The sequence below is a fragment of the Rhipicephalus microplus genome, chromosome 2, assembly GCF_043290135.1.
Source record: "Rhipicephalus microplus isolate Deutch F79 chromosome 2, USDA_Rmic, whole genome shotgun sequence".
Classification (NCBI taxonomy): domain Eukaryota; kingdom Metazoa; phylum Arthropoda; class Arachnida; order Ixodida; family Ixodidae; genus Rhipicephalus; species Rhipicephalus microplus.
In genome coordinates, this window is record NC_134701.1 from 128987988 (window position 1) to 129011564 (window position 23577).

At 47.2% G+C, this 23577-nt stretch overlaps 1 protein-coding gene across 1 annotated transcript; it reads right to left on the reverse strand.

The window, feature by feature from the left end:
- Positions 1 to 720: 720 nt before the first annotated feature.
- LOC142791406 (solute carrier organic anion transporter family member 4C1-like) lies at positions 721 to 21922 on the reverse strand. Its single transcript, XM_075885485.1, has 6 exons — positions 21802 to 21922; positions 11987 to 12154; positions 11320 to 11409; positions 4274 to 4469; positions 2946 to 3093; positions 721 to 786 (listed from the first exon to the last, which is right to left on the reverse strand). Exons 1-6 carry the CDS (start codon positions 21920 to 21922, stop codon positions 721 to 723), a joined length of 789 nt encoding a protein of 262 aa, XP_075741600.1.
- Positions 21923 to 23577: the final 1655 nt, after the last annotated feature.

The following is a 23577-nucleotide window of genomic DNA, read 5'->3' on the forward strand; positions in this document are numbered from 1 at the left end:
ACTCTCGCCTGGCATAAGGCAGACACTTGCCCATGTCTTTATACTACCGCTTTACACTCGTTCATTAGGGAATACTAACCAGTACAATCTACCGCCTTTCACAGTATTTGAACCTATTGTAACCGCCATGTTAAAGCGTCTGCGCGTGACATCTTTTGGAATACGCTATATAGGTTGCATCTTTGGGAAAAAAAAAAGGTTATACCTCTCGCTCGCTAAATTTCGTGCCTACCGGTTGTGCCCATACGATCTCCGATGACAGCGCAGCTCTGGCCGACTGGGCTCCCCCTATACGCCATCTCCTGACGCCGAAAAGAGCTCTCGCCCAGTGGTGCCCTGTCCTCGGACTCCTGTAACCGTGTCCATCGTTCCTATCTCCTCTTTACTTGCGTCGTTTTCTGTCGTTTACTGTCCTTGCGCCTCGCTCTCTACTTCTACTCTCTATCTATTTACCTTTTAATCCTATCCTTTTGATCCCTCCTTACCCCCATTCCTCGTGAGCTATTGTTGAGGTGTCGCACTCTGATGCAGACAGTTACGGGTTTCACTTTTCTCTTTAGGAACTACATAAGGTTATACCTGATTGATGCTGCTGTGGCCGGAGCAGCGTTGAGGAAGCACGCGCTGAGCGAAAGGAATATGCCTGCCAGGAACGGGAAGAGCAGGACGCAGTCAGTTGGGCATCGCGAGCACGTCGCTTGCACGGCCTCCAGAAGCAGCTTAGTGGGAGCTCAAACCGGGAACTTGGTTCACCGTGCCGTTGATGCACGTGCAGCCACTGTACATCTGCATGAACGTGCATGCCAAGAATACAACGCTTTCAATGCTGAAAAACATGCCGCGAGTATACTATAACGTCATTGTTAATATTGACAATCACGTTACTTAGCATTCCTAGCATTGCTGCGATTACTATTCATCGCAATTACGGTTTGACAGTTAGAAACATCTCCCATGGGTATTGACTGTGCCTACTCGATTCAGCTGTCTAACCCAGCAAGCCAACAGGCAGCGCTGGCACTCTAACATTCATCGCGTATTTGTACTTTCCGTTTGATCAGCCCACTTTGTCTTATTGTACTTCTTTCTGTCTTCACTTCATTCTCCTATAACATGGCCAAGGAAGGCCTACTAGACGAGTTAGGTCAGGTTCAAATGTCGACATTATGCACATTACGCGCTTCACAGAAAATGGACTGAAGCGGCCCGGAAAAACATAGAACTATGTACACCAAGGCCTCGTGTGAGAGGCAGGTGCAATAGAGCTAAGCTTTACCCTAACAGACCGCGTTAACTTACCCGCATCATTTTGAAGGTGCAAACCTTACATGCCTCGTTATAAGAAAAATTGACCATAGGCCTTGGCGTAAACACGGCTCATGCAAAGGTCATAATCGGGTTATGGCGTCATACATCACTGAAACGTGCGATGTCATCTTGATGTTCCATAATGACACATGATCGAGGCAATGACATTTGATGACATAGACACTTGACCAAAGTTATGCTGACCTAGGGTTGCGGAAAATTAGCAATGTCTCCAGTTCCGAAGGAAGTGCTATACCACGTTAGGCACAGAAAGCCTTAGTTGGTGAAAGGACCGGAGCAAGCGAATAAGAAGGGAAAGCAGACTATGGCTTTTGCATTCGCGTCACCTTAGGCGAATGTAGGATACCCTAAAAGTTTATCTGAAATAGTCGCAGTTTAAAGAAATATTGCGTGATTCAATGGTACCACAATTCTAACGAAGGTGCTACGGGTATTGTCCACACACGCTAAATATTTGTACGTACGTAAGACTATTTGTCTTATGGCTTGAAAGCCCCGCCTTTAGACTGATAACTTTCCATTCTTCTCGAATATTGTCACGGAGTCGTGACGTGGCCGAAGACAGGAGACTTTGTGTTGGAATTGAACTGTTTATTTGGGCGAACCTGTGCCCGGTAAACGGAGAGTCCGAATACAGTAGCAGTCTTGGACTAATAGCGGCGAACGGCGCGTCGGCCATCGATCAATTACTGACAAGCGGCGAAGCGCGTCGGCATTTGTACTCTTGCCGTCGAATGTTCTAGTCTTATGGCTTGATTGATTGATTGATTGATTTGTTGGATTTAACGTCCCAAAGCCACCATATGATTATGAGAGACGCCGTAGTGGAGGGCTCCGGAAATTTTGACCACCTGGGGTTCTTTAACGTGCACCCAAATCTGAGTCCACGGGCCTACAACATTTCCGCCTCCATCGGAAATGCAGCCGCCACAGCCGGGATTTGATCCCGCGACCTGCGGGTTAGCAGCCGAGTACTTTAGCCACTAGACCACCGTGACGGGGCGTCTAGTGTTATCGCTGGCAGTGGCGTAGGTTCCAGAATAATCTGTACAGTTCACAGAGTAGGCGTGATCTTATCGAAATGGTCTACTACAGTCCGGAAGCTTCTCGAAAGCTGCAGCCGCGGTTTGCGCTGAGAATTGTGTAGTGCTTTGGGACGATAACAAAACTTGGAAAATGGAACGTGGCAATATTTTCACTTAGTCTAATCAGATGGCTTGCGCTACTCTAATAGTTGAGAACGTAAAATACATTTCTGAGCGGTTAGAAAAAGATCACGCGTAGTGTTTAATGACAACCGAAAAAGCGTAGATGCTTTTCCTACTCAGGCGGCATTTCGATTACGTTCGCTCGCGTGCTCATAACACTCGCTGTACTTCAATGGATTTATTTTGCTCGGTCAACATTAACCCGACTTTGCAAGCTTGGCTTCTGCATTCTTCGCCATCACAACGTACCTCGCGACATGCAGATATTACACAAACTGAAAATGGAGAAATATATGAGTGAAATATTCTGTTTTACGCCTAATTTTTATAAATATTTTCTGACGTATGAATGTTCCAGAACGTTTTTCGCTATATAAGGCTATTCTCGAGCTTTAGAAAGCCAATTACCTTAAGGTCTTTCACCTGAAGCTCCCTTTGACAGCCTGCCAAGCAAGGAGACAGATAGACCACGCCATCAGCGCCGCATATCGGGTTCAAGAGGCTGGTCGTGCAGTTGCAGTCAGCGTTGCAATGCCAACTGAAGCTCGAGGTCACTCTGCAAGAAAGCCGAAAACTTGAGGCGTGAGTAATAGTTTATCTTTTAAGGTGCCTCTATGTGTAATAATGTAACGAGGTTTCATTGGCAAAAAATGCAAGTCCCCTTGTCTAAAGGTTGCAGCACCCTAACACGTGGGGTAAAGTTACGGCCATCCATTGCGTTGAAACGTCGAACATCTTCCCAAAAACGATAGACATATTTGATTTTTTAAAATGTAAACAGCACTGTTCAGATGATTCAGCGAGTTCTTGTGACACATGTCTTTAGTATCGAGAATAGCATGCTAGTCCGAATTGTGAAAATTCGCCATACCACCAGACACTCACCCAGCATTTACGGCTACACAAAGAAAACGTAGCGGCCTTCTAGATCTTCTATAAGATTTGTCAAAACTTTTGACTACCTAAGAATGCATGTGCTCAGCTGCTTCCGCTAAAACAAGTGGAGCATTCGCTCGGCTATTATTCTTCCTTTTGTTTTGCGTTCTGCTCCCATTTACGCTGGCTTCTGCGCTCCTCCTTGGGGTGCGCTAGTTCACTCAGCCGCTCAGATTACTCTCTAGTGGCACCAAAGTGGTCTCAATTTTCGCCTGCCACTGTTATGTCCGAGTTAACGCGCCCGCTTTTATGTTGGGGGGGGGGGGGCAAGTTTTATTGCAGCTGCTTCCCTGCGCCTCCCCTTTTGTTGGTGTTTCACCATGACTGCAGGGGCAAATCAATCGACGCCGCACGTTCACTACGACTTTCCATTGGCCCCAAATTTACGGAAGTTAACATGAGAAGTAAACAGTTCTTTCAATGCAAATTAAGGTGCACTTCAATGCCATTATTGTGAAAAAGCTTTCGCCACCATAGCTCCGCGCATTAAAAGATGCCGTCAAAGATTCGACTCAGAACAAGTATAGGGCGGAGTTGACGCCTCCCTTCCCGTCATGAGGTATAAAGTGGCGGCTAGCGTTATCTCTGTATAATAAACACGGTTGCTCTGTTGCGGTGCATATTCCTAACAGAACAGTCGGAAACAATCACGATGCTTCTAAACATGGCGCGTGATCTGCTATGAGTGGTTGTAGCAGTTTTAATTGATGAAACGGGATCATGTCAGAAATAGACGAATGATCTTTTATGAGGAGAACATCGTCCTTGATTGTTCATTGTCACCACTTGGGCAAACTCACACTTCGCCGACGAATCCATCCGGCGTGGCGTAAATGCCCTGGGGGCAGCTGAACGTGAAGATGAGCACGCCGAACCAGGAGAAGCAGCAGTTGCACATGCAGAGCCGCATGATGCCCTCGTAGTTCAGGTTCCAGCGGCTCACTAGCGCTCCGCCGATGATGGCACCGAACCCACCACCGACGAGCACGATGGGCCCTATGAAAAGAAAAATTGGCTCCAGTTAGCTTGGTTGAGCGATTGGTATACTTGTTTGTTTATCGGTGCCGAAGATGAGTGTTCTATGTTTACTAAACCTCACAGTGTTTATGATGCGTCTCATGCACGATAGTTACCGCATCATTGTCGTGGAGACAGTTTTAAACACGAAGCACTTCTTAGCGAACTTCGGCGACTTTGAGCGTATCTATCTATCTATCTATCTATCTATCTATCTATCTATCTATCTATCTATCTATCTATCTATCTATCTATCTATCTATCGATGGCAGCCGCCTACGACGTTTAGCTCTCCTGGCTGTTTCGATAATGGTATCGATACCAAACTTGGTATGACATAACATGACTGTATGAAGAACGTATTCAATTAATTATAACATGAAAATTATAACATGGATGTCACGAATGTCATGATTTACTTTCATGGTCCTGCAGCTTTTGCGGAGGTTTCGTTCACTTGGCATGTTACAAAACAGGTATGGTATGACATGATTGCATGGCGCACACAAGCGACATACCCTTACAAAAATTCATGACATGCGTGTCATGTAACAACATGACTACATGCCATGCTGATGATGCTCTCGTGGCCGTTTCGAATGCGTAACATATGCCAAATTTGGTATCATGGTACGTGAATGGATGACGAAGGTATGCGACTGGTGGAAACATGATAATCGTGAGATGCGTGTCATGTAACAACATGACTACATGCCACACTCATGATGCGCTGGAGGCCGTTTCCTTTGCTTCACATGTACCAAACTCGGTATTACACAACGCGAATGAATGGGATAGGTAAATGACACATCCAAGCATGATAATCACGACATTCGTGTTATGTAACAACTTGACTACATACCACACTGATGATGCGCTCGCTGCCGTTTCGCTATCTTCACATATTCCGAATTTGGTATTACGTGACGCCAATGAACGACGAAGGTATGTGACTGGTGCAAACGTGATAATCATGAGATGCCTGTCATGTGAAAACATGATACATGCCACAGTCGAGGCGCCTATACATTTTGACGTGACGCGGTGCGCGTGCTCGCCGGCGTTCATTTCGTCGCGTCACGCAGGCGTTGCCACGCCAGGCGCCAGTCCTGCCATATACTCGCAGACGACCACTGCGCTGCGTTGCTTTGACGCATGCGCGTTTCAGCGCGCCCGGCGTCCCTCCGTCATGAAAAGGGAGACGCAGTGTTGTCTGGGTAACGAATCGGCATGGAGTAAGGTTACTCTATGGCATCGGCGCGAAATGTAGGATGCCGCATTTCGTGCCAGGCGCGACCAGCGTCCGTCGGAGTGGCGCGGACGCTGGTTGCGCCTTGCGTCAGACTATAAAGTGCTCCCGTTTTGCTAACGTAGCGTCGCTGTGCCCAGCGTGCACGCGCGTCAACGCTATATTGAAGTATATTGGGCCCTTAATGATGCGCTCGCGGCCGTTTTGCTAGCTCCACATATACCAAATTTGGTGTTACATGACGTCAAGAGATGACGAAATATATGACTGCTGCAAACATGATAATCCTGACACGCGTGTAATGTAAGAACATGACAACATGCCACGCTCATGGCGTGCTCGCGGCCGTTTTGTTGGCTCCACATATACTAAATTTGGTAACACGTGACGTGAATAAACCACGAAGGTAAACGACACATCCTAACAAGATCATAACGAAAGGAAAGTCATGTACGGCATCATTTACTACCACCTCGTAACGTTGTGGTGATTTTAAAGCGACATATGAACATTACTCATTCATGCTTCGCAATCATCGATTCCCACTGTACATGCGATCTGCCAATTTTTTTTGCATTTATTATACAGGTTTTACACCCAGCTGGCACATCAGGCAAATACAAAATCATCGTCAAGTCGACTAGCGGTTTTTCCTATTTTGAAAAAAAAGTGCAATTATTCCCATTGCGCAGAGTAGTTGTGGTTCCCAACTATTTATATTATATATATATATATATATGAGATATAACAGACAGTAATGCCAAGGAATGTACAGGGGAAGTTATTAACATTAATGGATTGTAAATAAGAAGAAAGAAAAGTGGATGAAAAAATTACCAACTGTAAGCAGGAATCGAACCTACGACCTTCGAATTACGCGTTCGATGCTCTAACCACTGAGCTATTACAGCGGCACTCCCTCCATCCACTTTTTTGGGTTTATCTGTGAATTTAGAAGTAGGAGCGACAGTCAGCGCCATCTATAAGCCAAACAACGAGTGTGAAAACACTCTTATGCGCATGTTTTGGCGTCACGTAGCACGTGAACTTATTATGAGCGGGCAGCTGATTAATTGTCCCTCTTATACAACCTAAACACACCAAGTCTGCCAGTACGAGACCCTCGTTCAATGAAATAAGGGAAAGAAGTGTGTACCTAAGGGCTCGTTTTTTCCGTGTTTTTAACACAATAATAATGAGATATAACAGACAGTAATGCCAAGGAATGTACAGGGGAAGTTATTAACATTAATGGAATGTAAATAAGAAGAAAGAAAAGTGGATGAAAAAATTACCAACTGTAAGCAGAAATCGAACCTACGACCTTCGAATTACGCGTTCGATGCTCTAACCACTGAGCTATTACAGCGGCACTCCCTCCATCCACTTTTTTGGGTTTATCTGTGAATTTAGAAGTAGGAGCGACAGTCAGCGCCATCTATAAGCCAAACAACGAGTGTGAAAACACTCTTATGCGCATGTTTTGGCGTCACGTAGCACGTGAACTTATTATGAGCGGGCAGCTGATTAATTGTCCCTCTTATACAACCTAAACACACCAAGTCTGCCAGTACGAGACCCTCGTTGAATGAAATAAGGGAAAGAAGTGTATACCTAAGGGCTCGTTTTTTCCGTGTTTTTAACACAATAATAATGAGATATAACAGACAGTAATGCCAAGGAATGTACAGGGGAAGTTATTAACATTAATGGAATGTAAATAAGAAGAAAGAAAAGTGGATGAAAAAATTACCAACTGTAAGCAGGAATCGAACCTACGACCTTCGAATTACGCGTTCGATGCTCTAACCACTTCTCTTTTCTTTCTTTTCTTTTCTTTCTTTCTTCTTATTTACATTCCATTAATGTTAATAACTTCCCCTGTACATTCCTTGGCATTACTGTCTGTTATATCTCATTATTATTGTGTTAAAAACACGGAAAAAACGAGCCCTTAGGTATACACTTCTTTCCCTTATTTCATTGAACGAGGGTCTCGTACTGGCAGACTTGGTGTGTTTAGGTTGTATAAGAGGGACAATTAATCAGCTGCCCGCTCATAATAAGTTCACGTGCTACGTGACGCCAAAACATGCGCATAAGAGTGTTTTCACACTCGTTGTTTGGCTTATAGATGGCGCTGACTGTCACTCCTACTTCTAAATTCACAGATAAACCCAGAAAAAGTGGATGGAGGGAGTGCCGCTGTAATAGCTCAGTGGTTAGAGCATCGAACGCGTAATTCGAAGGTCGTAGGTTCGATTCCTGCTTACAGTTGGTAATTTTTTCATCCACTTTTCTTTCTTCTTATTTACATTCCATTAATGTTAATAACTTCCCCTGTACATTCCTTGGCATTACTGTCTGTTATATCTCATTATTATTGTGTTAAAAACACGGAAAAAACGAGCCCTTAGGTATACACTTCTTTCCCTTATATATATATATATATATATATATATATATATATATATATATATATATATATGGGACGTATGAAGCGATAGTTGGTAGAGGCAGAGAAGGAAGAAGTGCAGAATAGAATAAACATGGGGTATGAGCCAGGCCACGTCGCCAATTCATCATAGCGTCACACAAGTCGACAGGATGAAGACCTCCCAGCCACTTCATCAGTGTCTCATCATCGACGCAGTTCTCCACAAGACGCCCTGACCATACAACGACTACGGAATCATCTCCTGGCCGCACACAGCGACCAGCACCATGACCGAATCATCGACTGACCTTCCCATCCCTAAGTACACCGGAGCAGCGGACGATGGACCTGTACAGGACTGGTTCGACCTGTTCGAGCTCCACGCAACCGCTGCATCATGGTCGGAACGGGAGATGGTCATCAACTTCACTGACTACATCTCAGGTGACGCATTCAAATTTTACCTCACCCACATCTTCGAGAACGATGAGTCTTGGAAAAAGATCAAAGAAGAAATGATCACCCGTTTCAAGGAATACGATGAAGACCTGTCCATACTTCATCCGCGGAAAGCTTTTCAACTCGCCCATCAGAGTTACGCGAAGTCTTCCCGCAGTAAGCCTATTTCCCAAATGAGACCTCAGAGAAAATATACCACCATTGTACCATCATATGACTCTTCCGAAAAAACGTCATGCATTCGAACACCGACTGCTAACTTGCACGTCGCAACAGACAAGGTAAAGCCTCCGTATACCGAAAGGAATCTAGACCATTTCGGCAAAAGATCAAACCTAAAGCCGGCTTTCCCAAGAGCAATGAAATCGGCATTTTCAACGTGTTCACTGCACCACAACAATTCACATTTTACTGAACCACCCGAATCCCTTGATGCTTCGTGTCACACACAAGGCCCAGACGGTTTCGAGCGTGCGACGGAATTTACGCGTGACGAGCTGGTGAATCCTTACAATACCAGCACATACTCTGACGTTCCGGACCAGGGTCGTTCGACAGACATTCTCAGCCTAATCACGCTGCAAAACGAAAAACATACGCCATCAGAACCACCCGAAGCCAAGTCTGTTGCGCTCTCATCGTCAAGTGATAACACACATGTGAGTCAAAGCACTGCAGGAATTTCGAATCCACCAACGCCGGCGCATTGTCAACTGACAGAAGCATTTGCAATCAATGATGACTCACAACCATCTTGGGAGCTTTCTCATCAGTCTGTCACGATGCTTTCATCGCAAGACAAGCCCAACAGTACAGTATCGACCACCGACTATCTACTGATCACATCACCATGCAAAGAAAAGCAGATTCATGTTCCTGAGAGAAGCCCATCTGACCAACTTTCGCAACAAAACGAGCAATTTCAAGAGAGGCAACTCCACGAACCCCAGGAACTACAACGGCTACTAGAACAAGAAGAGCAATCAAGTGAAACCTTCTCACGAGTACACTTGTGGCTTGAAGGTCATAAGAGAAGTGCAGCTACCACATGTACAATGAAGGAACAAAGGCATCATACCATCAGCTTCGGTTCTCAAGCATGCAGGCTGCAAGCACTCGTTATGTCTCAGCCACGACACAGAAAGCAGCGTCTACGACGGAAAACTTCGTGCCTACGACATCCGACTCTCAAATGCTACAAGTACTTCGACCCTTGTTTATTCATGACAAGAATCGCTGTGTCATCAGTAATTTCTACGTTCAAGGCGTGCTTCTGTTGGCCAGAACGCAATAGTCAACCTCGCCCACCAGAGTTGTCATAAAATTCATCGGACTCAATCGGCCTTGAAGATTTAGTGAGATCGTGGAACTCCGTCTGGACGTGAAACTGTGAACTTGGGCATTGTTTTGTTCATTCACTTCTTTAATTTGTTATAGTTTGTAACCAGTGCCATCTTTCGGGGGGAGGGGGAATCGTGTGACGTATGAAGCGATAGTTGGTAGAGGCAGAGAAGGAAGAAGTGCAGAATAGAATAAACATGGGGTATGAGCCAGGCCACGTCGCCAATTCATCATAGCGTCATATATATATATATATATATATATATATATATATATATATATATATATATATATATATATATATATATATATATATATATATATATATATATATATATATATATATATATATATATATATATATATATATATATATATATATATATATACCAGTAGATCCTTCGTGAGCGGTCACAACGTGGTTTATTTCGACGTTTCGGCCTAGAGTCTGGCCTTGATGAAGGCAAGACTCTAAGCCGAAACGTCGAAATAAACCACGTTGTGACCGCTCATGAAGGATCTACTGATATATATATATATATATATATATATATATATATATATATATATATATATATATATATATATATATATATATATATATATATATATATATATATATATATATATATATATATATCATCGTCATCGTATGTCACGCGGGCTGGCTCTCTGGCTCGCGCGTCTGGATTAAAAAAGGATAACCTGGATGCTGCCGTACCGGACGTGGTCTGATAATATATATATACGCTTTAGGAAAATGCTTTCGGTTTCAGTATCGAAAGGGGCTCTCTTATCCTTGACAAGTCATCGCAGTGTGGCGTCCCAGGGAGAGAGCAACTTGTGAAGTACTAGCGGCGCACATCCGTCATATGTTCGTGGTGCATGTAACAACGATAAATGTATTACCACCCTCGTAAGAGCGCAACTAACCACGATAAACACGAAGAGACAGAAGAAGACAGTAGGACAGGGGAGTCATGTTTAGTTGCGCTCTGACGATGGTTTCTATGTCAAAGCAGACTCGCCCAACAGTCAACCTTTTTGAGTTACCGCCCAGGAGTCCGTCCCTCGCTCCACAGCGATTTCGGCAATTTAGGCTATAAAAGGCGCCGAATTCGCTAATTCAGAAAAACACTGTTGAGTCGCATTAGCCAGAGTCTGGCTAATGTTCATTGCAGCGGGCCCGGGTCGCTGGTGCTCCGAGAGGAAAGCTTTAAAATCGGTGTAACATAGTTTTCACCTGTTGTATAGGTACGTAGACAGAAGCGCTCAAGGTACCTGCCATTCGCTAAGAAATGCTTCGCATCCAGAGCGACATTCTCGAGTGTGCCACTACTTACCGATCATGTAGGCGATTCTGGCAGACGGTAACCCTAGCTGCGACTCGAAGAACTTCGTCATCATTGCGGTAAGGCCCGTGGTGAACATTTCTGCGATAAAAAAAAGTTGCCCCTTTCGCACTCCTCTGTCGACGGCCGTTTGTCCGGTAATGACAAAGCATTTACAGTCAAAGACAACTCGTCAAACCACCTTCGCTCATTATAGGCCCCGCATAAGTATTGATATTCTGTCTTATTGAAAACTCTACGTTTTTATTGTTGTTTTCTGCGATACCGGGTAATGTATAAAAGCACAATAGAATATAACAAAACCAAAACGAATTCGCTTTATTACTTGTTTGCCGACCCGACTTCTAGCTGAAATTTTACCCCATACTTTGTAAAATGGAGACATCATGCTCTTTTGGCAGAATACTGGTGTTCCCTTCATTTTCGTGCCCTTTGCGAGAAATTTTATAAAAGGAGAATAACAAAGCCAAACTTTTCTAATGCTTGAATGAATAGACGAAAGGACAAGTCAATTGGTTATTTAGTGCCTTCAACGTTTACTGCGACATGTTTACGGAACGTTTTCGAAAAATTATTCTCTCATCAACTTCGCTCGTTCTGGACTCATGTCATCAAAATAAAGGATAGGAGACCGTTCCAACTCGAATGGTCCACTCACGGCTAAACGAAAATGAGGCGCACAAAAACAGAAAGGGCACGTTGGTCAGGAGCCGTCGTATGGCCTTTGGCAGGTCGGAGATGCGTCGGCCGAAATTGCTCGTCCCAATCATGCTAAACACCGAGACGGGTGTTTGGTCACTTTTCTCGGCACGGGCGGCCTCGTAGCCTGCGAAATAGAATCATTTCAAGTGAACGACTGCGAGCAGAATGCTTGAATAGCGGATACCGCTTTCAGCCAAATATTCGCAGTCTTCGATAGTAAGTAGACTTATTTTATCAATAGGCCGTATTCGGTAATGCTAGTATGATAGAACGCAGTGAGAACTAGAATGGCTGACACTACGTTTCGTTTGCCCTCCTCATGCATTACGTGGTAATGAGCACACCTCCCTGTTATTTCATATCTTTCTAAAGGTGCCAAAAATCGAGTTCTATGTGGTTCGAATAATTGCTTGCTTGTTCGTTGACTTGGTTCTGGGTTACACTTGAAAAGCTTTAAGAAGAAGCAGAACTAGAAAAAAATGGCAGCGTATCCACGGGGTGAATAATGGAGAGTGGGGTGAAGCATCCGTCTTTCCATTCGTTCTTGCTTCTGTCCGTCCATGCGTCCGTCTGTGTGACCATGCGTGCGTCCACCCACCCGTCCGTGCGTGCATCTGTTCGTGCCTCCACTCATCCATACATGCGTCCGTCCCTGCGTTCGTCCACACATCCGCCCCTGCGTCCGTGCATGCGTCCATCCATCCATGCAGACATCCATGCGTCCGTCCATGCATCTGTCTGTGTGTCCGTTCGTCCATCTAGTCAACACTGCAAGTACCACCAACTCGCATCTTTTCATCATATATTCCGCATATAAAACCACCGCCATCTAGTGGACATTCCAGCGACTAAACGAGAGGCGGCACACGCACGCTTTCTTCCGGCTTGCGCTTCTTGTCTACTTCCCACATTTAACCACCTCGAGTTCATGGTATATACTAGTTCACTGTATTCATGGCACTGCGGCCCAACACTCGCTAAAAGTTTCTAAAACCAAGGAGGTTACGCCCAGCGAGTATAGCCTAGCAACCCTTTCTTGTCAGGTAGTGCTCAATATACATGCCAATGGCTGCTAATGGGGAATGAGAGACAGGAGAATTCGGCTTTTAGTTAAAGGGCCACTCACCAGGCCCCATACGGAATTTTATTTAGACAGTGGAAGTTGTTGGGTGTTTGATGAGGAACATTTTGCCACAAAAATGTTTTGAATCGGTTCATCACGAGCGGAGAAAACAAGTTTTTTGACGCGGCGTGAAACGAGTATGAGAGAGGCGAGCTCGAAACACTTGCTGCTCCTCCGCATAGCCTTCGTAAGCCAAATCTCTTCGCCACCCTCTCCAGCATCCTGCCATGAGACGACGTGCTCATGACGTGCCCAAACAAGTTCAACACCCGAGCACGCGAGCAGCGTTGCTTTGTTGGCCAGCGTCATTTTGTGGTTTTCTGCCCGTTTCTGCGGGATGGTTCGGAAACGCTGGCTTAGACGCGGTAGAGTAGATGAGCACAATAAGTGCGCGAACGCGTAGGAGCGTTCCACGGTGGTCGTCTGCTCAATGCGCTGACCGCGGGGACACGAACGCATGCGAAACGCCGGCACATTATCCCCGCATCCCGTAGCATTTCACGGGAAAAATATGAAAGAAAAACGCGCACAATTTTTAATTGCTTCTCATTATTTATTTCAAGTTTTATTAATCTCCTAAAGCAACAAATGCATAAACTACGCATGTTGTGTCAAATAATTTTTGCCATGTCACGTGGTATAGTGTTGACAACGTCAGAGTAGAGTCGTCTACGTAGAGGACCAACGTCATTGCATTGCTGTGCACGTAGGATGGTTCCTACGCCCACGTCACGCCCTCATTCTCTAGGCGTGCGCCGGCAGAGGGGAGGGGAAGCAGCGTTCATTTTGAAATTTGACCCATTTTCGCGGCGCGTAGCGTTGAAAATTTTGATAGACGAGATCACGAACGCCTCGTCTAGGGATTGCGCTTCTCAGCTCAAAATTGTCAAACCTGGTGAGTGGCGCTTTAACGCGCACGCTGCGAAGTTTTTATTGTTCAACAATGCACAGGAGAATCTCCCACGAGCACCACCTTGCAGGTCAAAGCGTAAGATATGTTACTTACTACGACGAGGGACGAACGGGTGCTGCTTTGAAGAGCTTCGTCCCTAAATAGACCATCTCTCCGAAGATGCAAAGTAGCAGCGGTGCGCATGGTGTGGACTCGGTTGAAACGGGCGCCGACACGGGGGCTAGAAAATGGTTTGAAGCAAAACGCTATGTAGCGTTTACCCAAGTAAACGTTTGAAACGAAAAAACAAGGGGGGGGGGGACGAGCTGCAGACGCTTACACTCGGCTCCCATGGCTCGCGTCTCGTCGTTGTCACCCTCGCGCCAACTGTATTCTCGAACGCTATCAGTGTTCTTGACTCGCTCCTCGTCGCTGTCACTGGTGCCGATGCTTGCATTCGGCTTCCCTGGCTCGCGCATCGTCGGTGTTGACGTCACCATTCACGAACGCCATCAGCTTCGCTAACACTAGCGAAGCTGATCACAGCATTTCTATAAGGTGAGTTCAGTGCTGCCATTTCCAAACTCATCGGAAGGCAGCACATAAATGACATCACCATTTCTCCCAATTGGGAGCAAAACATTATCATTTGTGGCACGGAGAATAACGAGGTGGTTCAGAAACTGCTGTCGGACTTTCAAATCAGCACCAGCAAAGGACCACTGCCGCTTCGCGGTCACCTCAAGCTCACCGGTGATGTGTGTCGCGGCGTGATTTCTGTGCACAACCTCGAAACCAGTACGTCCCTGAAACATAGTGTGCAGTGGCATGGTGGTGAACTAGTCTATGCGCTCAAGCTGGGGAACTCCAACGTAGCTGTGTTGACTTTCGCGGGAAGGAACGTTGCGCGTTTCGTCCACTTGCCGCAGAACTGACTCTCGTCAGGGAGTACAAGAAGAGACAGCCAGCGTGCTACCGCTGTTGCGCACTGGGGCACCGGGTGGATATCTATCCCAAACCGGTCACCGAAAGATGCAGCCTTTGTGGCCAAAACATGGGTACTGGTCCTGAGGGAATGGCCCCCCACGAATGCAACCCAACGTGCATAGTTTGCGGGGGTCCGCACCTCAGCAGCTCCCGCGAATGCACCGAAAAATTCATCAGGCTTCAGCAACCAGGCTACAGGACATCGGGGACCCCAACAAAACCGAAGCGCCGGTCAACTGGCAAGGCGCCGACGCCTGGCAAAGCAGCAACGGCAATGCTACCACCTGGCGCGGCGGAATCACCAGCTCTCGGCGCTCTATCTGGCAACGCTGCACGCAACCAACCCAAGTTAGGCAATTGGGCGGAGGTCGCCTCTTCTCCCACCCCTCCACCTTCTTCTCCCACACGCACTACCGAAACACAAAAACTCAGGCATGCGCTCACCTTTCTGCGATCTCAGAACTGAAAACTAACCATTGGACTCAGAACCAATCCCACTACTCTGCCATCGTTGAGCGACGAAGGTGAAAATATAACAGACAGGGAGATTCCTAATACTGTAAAGAGTCGCGTCCCGGCCCTGGAGACCCGGGTGAATGCAATAGAAACACAACTGGCTGACCTCACCAAAATTATCCACGACACCATCGCGCGTCAGATGGAGACTGTCATCGCACAGGGGACACAAACTGTAACTCACATTATCCAAAAGTGGATACAAGACAATCCACGCTTTCTTAAGCACGTAGGGCCCATTAGGGACGTTAATCGCCCCTTTAAAATTTAACAGAGTGACTCCAAATGAGTCTGACTTTTCTGAAGACTCCAGCACGTCAGCACAGGGTGCTAGTGAACTGAGTAATCTCACACAACCCCACCCTCCCTCTCAGAACATGGCCCCCAACCCTAGGTCGCGAGCTAGAGCAACTCAGCCGTTGTTACTAACACAGTGGAACTGCAGAGGTCCGAAGAACCACAAGAAGCGGGCTCATTTTCACCTCTATCTTGAGACCTTTGAGTTCCTTGTTGCCGTGGTTGCGCTTCAGGAACCCGGCATGGACGTCAAACTCACTAATTACACTACATTTCAACACAACCCGGAGACATGTATACTTGTTCACAAGCAATATACCGCCAAGGAATTCACACTCCCCACAACACCGCCTTTCCCATACACGATGGTGCCGGTGCTGCCCATAAGGTGATCTCACCCACCTGTTCATATTTTAAACATTTACTGTCCCCCAAAGCTTAAGGACGTCACGTTCAGCAAAACTTTCACACAAGCTATGCAGGTGGCAGGAAAGTACCCCCTCCTGATCGTCGGCAACTTCAATGACACAAGCAGGTTATGGGGTTACACGTGAGAGGACACGCGTGGAAGGCGGCTTGCGGAACTGCTTTCTATACTTGGACTTACCCTCCACACTGTTCCCGCCAGCCCAACACGTGTAGGCAACTCTGTTCAACGAGATACTTGCCCGACCCTCACAATTCAACGCAACATACGCCATGCCGACTGGCTGAACACACAGGACACTCTCGGTAGTGATTATTGTGTATTAAACACAACCGTGTACATGCGTCCCTTAAAACGCCCTCTTACACAAGCTCGTATCCCAGACTGGACAACTTTCCGCACCTCTCTACCTATCGTAGACCCTCTCCAGTCGGGATACGACACATGGTCTAAATCACTGACGTCTACACTGAAACAACACGAACGGCTCATGCAGCTCATGGAAACTCAAACTGATGTAGACAACCACCTCCTCCATCTTTGGCAGGCCCGCCGCAGCCTCACCAAACGATGGAAAAAAACAGAAACATAACAGACGCCTCAAGAAACGCATCTTAGAAATCACGGAGCAAGCTGCGGAATATGCTGCTTAGCTAGCTGACACTAACTGGGTGGACAGGTACAACACGGCTGCACGCAAGATGTCTGGTCGCAACACGTGGCGCCTGTTTCACGCTCTCATCGATACAACACAAACACGCACGGAAACCCAACGTCACTACATAAGGTCATGCACAACTTTACAGGAACGGCAACACAGCTGGCACAAACGCTCAGGGACCGATACCTGTGCACCACCAAGGACCCCCGGACAGCCGCATACTCTTACGCAGGCAAAAAGAACACGCAATCGGACACCCTGTTCAGACTCCACGACCTCCAGGCGGCCTTATGCAAGATGAAGCGTGGCACTGCACCTGGGCGTGACCAGGTTACGGTCAAACTGTTGGCCTATCTTCCCGACGCAGCCTACACCACGCTCCTCAAATATATCGATAGCATTTGGAACAGAGAAACTCCTCTCCTTCTTGAATAGAAATCAGCTCTCGTAACCTTCATCCCGAAGGCAGGTAATCCTATTGACGTGGAGAACCTTCGCCCCATCTCCCTAACGTCTTGTGTCGGGAAGCTGATGGAAACGATGGTACGCGACAGACTCTCCGAGTTTCTAGAAACACAGCACACTTTTGCGGACACCATGTTTGGTTTGCGCCCTCAGAAATCCGCCCAGGGTATACTTCTACAGCTCCACCATGACATATTAGATCCTGTTTAATGCCCCCACAATAACAAAATAGTCCTGGCCTTGGATCTTAAAGGGGCGTTCGACAACGCGAAGCATGAGGTAATCCTTGACCACCTCAGTCAGACCAACTGTGGTTATAAAACATTCAATTATGTTAGACAGTTTCTTACAGAACGTCAAGCTTACATACGCATACAAGATGAGGAACATGGGCCTTACGTCATCGGCTCGAGGGGAACTCCTGAAGGTGCGGTCTTCTCTCCTCTCCTATTTAATATAGCCATGGTTCATCTTCCCCCCAAATTGGCTTCTCTACCAGGGATACACCACGCACTTTACGCGGATGATATCACGATCTGGGCCACGCAACGTAACCTGGGTCACATGGAGTCATGCCTGCAAGCAGCAGCGACTGTAGTCGAAGACTACGCAACCTACTGCGGACTCCAGTGTGCCCCGGCTGTCAGAGTTTGTGCACGTACGTCCCTCCCCTCAGGACACAACTCAGCTGCATATCAGTCTTCCCTCAGGACCGATCCGTGAGGCCAAGGAGATCCGCGTCCTTGGCCTCTTTATACACCACCAACGCAAGGCCGACACCACAATAGCCAAACTTCACACGGTGGGAGACCAGGTGGGCCGTATGGTCCGCCGGGTCTCCAACAAGCGGGGCGGATTGCGAAGCAGGGATGCAATGCGGCTTGCCCATGCTTTCGTAACGACTAGAATACTCTACTCGACTCCCTACTTGCACCTAGGCAAACACGAGGATGATCAACTCGAGGTCATTCACCGTATAGTTATCAAGCGGGCCCTCGACCTTCCTATCACCACGTCCAACCAAAGACTTCTGGCCATAGGCGTGGTGAATACTCACCGGGAACTTCGAGAAGCCCACCTCGTTAACCAGTACACGCGCCTTGCACAGACCCATTCTGGTCGCCGCCTCTTGGACTGAATACACATCAAACACGATTACTATATTGAGGAAAGGGTGAGAGTGCCAGAACCTTGGAGACGCGCCCTCCGGGTCCAACTCTTACCCGCAACATGCCCAAAGAAAACCACAGTGGTCGCCGCCAGGCGCGCGCGGAAGCCTTGCAGCGACACTTTGGTCAAGAGGAACACGTGTGCTACGTGGACGTTACCGCCCGCACCCTGGGAGTGGTATACGGCCGCAGTCATACGCAACACAAACACCGTAAACGGGCTCACTTTCAAAGCCTAAAGCGCAACACACGCTGAGGAGATTGCCATCGCTCTGGCTCTCACCTGTCCCTCTTCTAAACATATCACCGACTCACGAGGGGCCTGTCAGAACTATCAGCTAGGGTGGACTTCACCGCTTGCTCAGCGCATACTGGAACCTAGCTGCCGATACGTTAATCCAACTCCGCGAAATCTGGTTTGGGCACCCGGTCACCAAGGACTCAGGGGTAACCAACAAGCCGATCAGGCCGCCCGCGCACTCTCTTCCGGGGCTATCTCCCTGTCTTTGGAAGCCTACTCCCAATCAGACAACTCGGCCCTCTCATTCAAAGATATTACCAATTACTACAAGGAGGAGCACACGCGTTATCCAGACCCTTGTAAGGGACTGAACGCGCTGACGAGCGCCTTTTTTTAAAACTGTTTACCAATACCGTACTGTGCCCGGTGGTGCTAAACATTTCAATTCATCATTTGATGGCACGTGCCAGTTCTGTGGTGAGGTGGCTGACACCTTCCATATCGTCTGGGCGTGCCAGTCTAATTCATCTATCCTCCCAAACCCCATCCCCACGAGAGAGGACTGGGAGGCGGCCTTGCTTGGCTGTCAAGACCTGAAGGCCCAAAAAGCCCTGGTTCAACGGGCGCGCGCGGCGTTGCTTGCCAATGGAGCTCCGGAATAGGGGTCTAGCCTAGTGCTGTGAGGGTAGTGGGCCAATAAGGCCCCAACCCAATAACCTCTCTGTAACCATTTAATGGTTATTAATTGTTACACCACCACCACCGACTAAATTTAGCCGGGAATTGAACCCGCGACCTGCGGGTCAGCATCCGAGTACCTTAGCCAATAGACCACCGCGGCGGGGCTGTCCACGTGAGGAGTGGACTCGATTCTTGCGAGTAGTAGAGAGAGTGAAGCGAGAGAGAAGTGACACGCGTTGAGCGCGTGACACGCGAGGCAGAGAGACGTCATCGCGCGCTACTGGGGGGCGTGAGCTACTTGACACGGCTCCAACACATGCGGTGAGGGGAGCGGTGTGAACGGAAGGACAGCGTAAAGGTGCGTTCGCATTTGGCCTCAAAGAGAGCGAAACCAGCGAAACTCTCCGGAAACTGGCTCTTTTCGCCGCGAAAGCAGCCGGAAAACCACGCCACGCGCAAAAATTGGTCCGAGCACGATTTTCCCGCAACGCAATACCGGATCCGGTTTCTTCTTCACAGCCTTGCCTGCGCTAGATCAAACCACATGACCTAACCAGCTGGTCGCAGATTCAACATGACGGCACAGGCGTCGGTGGTGGCTCGCATCGACTCATATCGAAAACTACCCGTGCAGCACGACGAAGCTTAATGTCCTCAACGAGGACGCGCTCATCAAGGGCCTGACTTGGATTAAGATCACCGAGAACTCTGGAGGCAGAAGGTGCCGTGGCAGCGAGTCGGCATGCCCCAACGTCTCTCGCGTTTGCATACAGCCAGCTGAATGCGCCACCGCCGCTGCCGGAGCGATCGCTCGTGTCGTTTCTGTTGCCTTGTTTCCCGAAACAACGTTTGTAAAAGTGCGAGCTGTTTCTTTTCACTACTTTGCGTGAATACCTAAATTTGATACGAACTTCAGTGCTCAGAAAGCAGGCGAAATCGAATTATTTGTCATGGTATCAATGGCAGCGGCGGCTGGATGGGGCAGAACGAATGTGAACATCTTCCATGTGCACGGTTGGGGTTTCCGGCTGCTCTGGCGTTTTCGTTTTCTTCTTTAGCTCTCAAATGTGAGCGCAGCCTAAAGCTTGAGTCTGACGGTGCGATTTTCTGTGCAATGCGGCGTGCGGTGCGACGATGCGGCAGCCGGAGTGGTGACATTTTGTGACGTTTCGAGCCGATGGAATGGCGCGAGCCTGGATATGCTGACATCACCGCTTGCGGCGGTGTGACAAACGTTGAGTACATTTTCCTTGTGACGTAAAATTATTTCGCATTGAATAAAGTGATGTTTCAAGTGTGCCATTTCTGCAAGACAACGCCCGTTTTAAAACCTATAGCGAGATTGCAGAACGTGAGCAGCGATGCAAGGTCATTTCGCAGGTAAACATCGCTACACCGGCGTCTCTGTGAACCGGATCGTTTGGCATGCTTCCGCCTTTGCTCTTGACTTCGATGGTATCTAGAAAGTAAGAGTGTATGATAACGCATTACATACGAGTGCAAAGCCTAATAGTGCTGTCGCAAAGACAGTGACCAAGAAATGGTAAGGCATCAATTGACATACGGTTTTACAGCTAGTATTTCTTCCCTAATATGCCGAAAATGCCTCACAGCGTCGAGTGTTGCACAGAAGGTGCGCACTGCTACGTTCAACCTAATGCTCTACATGCTGCTATTCAGCAGCACTATCTCCTGAGCGAACATCAGCAGCACTATCCCTTCTTAGCGAATATCAGAAGCGACTATTACTCGTACAGAGAAAAAGTGACCGAAAGTAAAGTTGCTTCGCATGTTCGTTTCTTAACACACGTCCATTTCGTAACTACGCAACGTCTCTGTATATGCCTTTTGAACCGCTTTTATGCAGTGGGGTATGTACGGTCTCCACGAGATCATTTGTGAGCGAGCCGGCCGTAGATTACTTCCTAACACTCACTATATAACACGACTTGAAATGTGAACTCGGTGTAAAAAACCGAAATGAAAGTAGGACCGCGACTGCGCACCCGGAAGTAAATTCCGTCGCACAGCAGCATGAAGACCCACAGAACCACATGTTCCTTTATCATAAAAATTAACGCTCTTAAACTCGATTATGGGATTCAGTGCATCATGCGATGCAAGAAGGCTTATAAAATAACCAAGATTTTTCAGTACACTTCTGTCACGAGTAAGCTCCCGTTTGAAGTCGCTGTGCCTTAGTCTTACCTTCACGAATTACGCCAAAAGCACACCTTGTTCGTGCAACTAGCTGAAGAAGCACCACTTGCAAAGTGTGTTTTACGTTGACCCACGCAACTGCAATTCCTTACCAGGAAGATACTTCGGTAACGAGCAGGTCATCACGCCGAGGGTGAGGCCCAAGACAGCGGTCACCACGGAACCGAGCCACCACGCGCCAACCCATGCAGGGCTCTTGGAAGTAAGGCCCATGCTATAAATAGGCAAATGATGCGGTTCTAGTCCAGTATTGATTGTGGGAAATTCGCACTAAATGCATTTATCTCAAAAGTGCAGAAACTTGGGCGTGTTCGTAATCCGTATTTCTTTACTGTCATAGAAGTTAACAAGGGACGGAAGAACGACGCGGACACTTGCCCGTGCACGTGTCGTTCTTCAGTTCTCTGATAACTCGTGCGCTTGAAAAGTAAAATTTTTGTCGTGCTTTAATCGGTGGTTCTTAGTTAGCAACCATCCTCTGGTTGCTTCACCTGTGTGTGACATTGATAAAGGCTGATGATGAAGCCGAAGTGCGCGTACTCAGAAAATTAACCCTAGCAAAACTTGTCCTATTGACATTATACAATTATGCAGAACCTTCATTTTGTTCAACGGTACAGCGTTAGAGAATGCTGTGCTCCTTAGCGAAGCAAGCTTTGTCGTTAGGCAAAGAGTTCCGCCAATGCTCCGGCGCCCTCATATTTGGGTGTAGTCCGCTGTGGTGGTAGGTAATGTACCTGGTCGCGGTGCTTGGATGCTATTGCGAAGGCTTCGGGCTCGTTCCCGGTCGCGGTGGTCACATTTTTATAGAGACCAAATGATTTCAATCCCGTGTACCACAAAATGTCGGTGCAGGCACAAAGCATACCAAAAGGCCGAAATTTCCGTAGGCCTCCGTTACGGTGACCTCAGACATATCGCGGTTTTGGCAAGTAAAAGGCCTAAATTATATACTGATTGTTATATATTGTTACATAACACTATATTGCTGCCTGCCATCAACTTTTTTCCTCGCATAAAGGTTGGTTAATTATATGATGCACTTTTGACGCAGCGCTCCTCTGTCGACTTAAAAGCCATCTGCAAGGAAATTTCGCACTCCGTAAATTGTAACTAAATACGTCCTGTCGGACGTAGGGGCTTAGAAATTACCATGAACGTCTCAAAGTCACAAGAAACTGCATTAAGTTTGTCTTAATAAGAAGAATCCAAGAGCCAAAACTTGTAATCTCAGGACATATCGAACAAGCAGTCACAGCAAATGCCAAGCATTGACATAACAGGTACATTTCAAGTGCAGCGATGACAGAGATGACATATGCTTTAAGCTCTCACACGGGTACGCGATTTCTCTAGTCACCACATTTTTTCGTTGCATATTCAAGTCAAACGAATAATCCTCACAAGTCGTCACTTCTTATATTTTACAAGTCAGGGGTGGCGTATAATACCTCGAGACATCAGTAGATATATCGACGTAGTAGGTGAGTGTGTAACCACCCACGATGAAGCCGACGGCAGGCCCGACAATCGTCATGCTGTTGAAGATGCCTGCGCACATGACATGACAGTCAGGCGTTAATATTTTTGGAACGAACAGCGCTAAACAAACTATAAGTATTAGTCGTTTCGTCAAGTCTAGGAATTCAAGGTGATAGCTTTAAGAGCTAGTTTCGCAGACATTCCGCTGTCGGTGCTGGTTTCGAACAGAGACGAAGTCTCGGCAGAGGACCAAGCTAATTGTTGTTAGTGCCAAAGCATCGCGAAATAATACATGATCTACTTCAAGACGCTCTGTCAAGTCATCGTGGTGGAAAATGAGACTGAGCTGTACAGAAAAGATCAAGTTACATGACATGATTTACTAA

Excerpts from the sequence above, each read along its gene's own strand:
- LOC142791406 (XM_075885485.1), bottom strand. The coding sequence starts at position 21,922 with ATGGGCCTTACTTCCAAGAGCCCTGCATGGGTTGGCGCGTGGTGGCTC. Across the intron at positions 12,155-21,801 it reads GTTACCGAAGTATCTTCCTG|GCTACGAGGCCGCCCGTGCC; the intron begins GTAAGGAATTGC and ends TCTATTTCGCAG. Across the intron at positions 787-2,945 it reads TTCAGGTGAAAGACCTTAAG|ATGTACAGTGGCTGCACGTG; the intron begins GTAATTGGCTTT and ends ACGTTCATGCAG.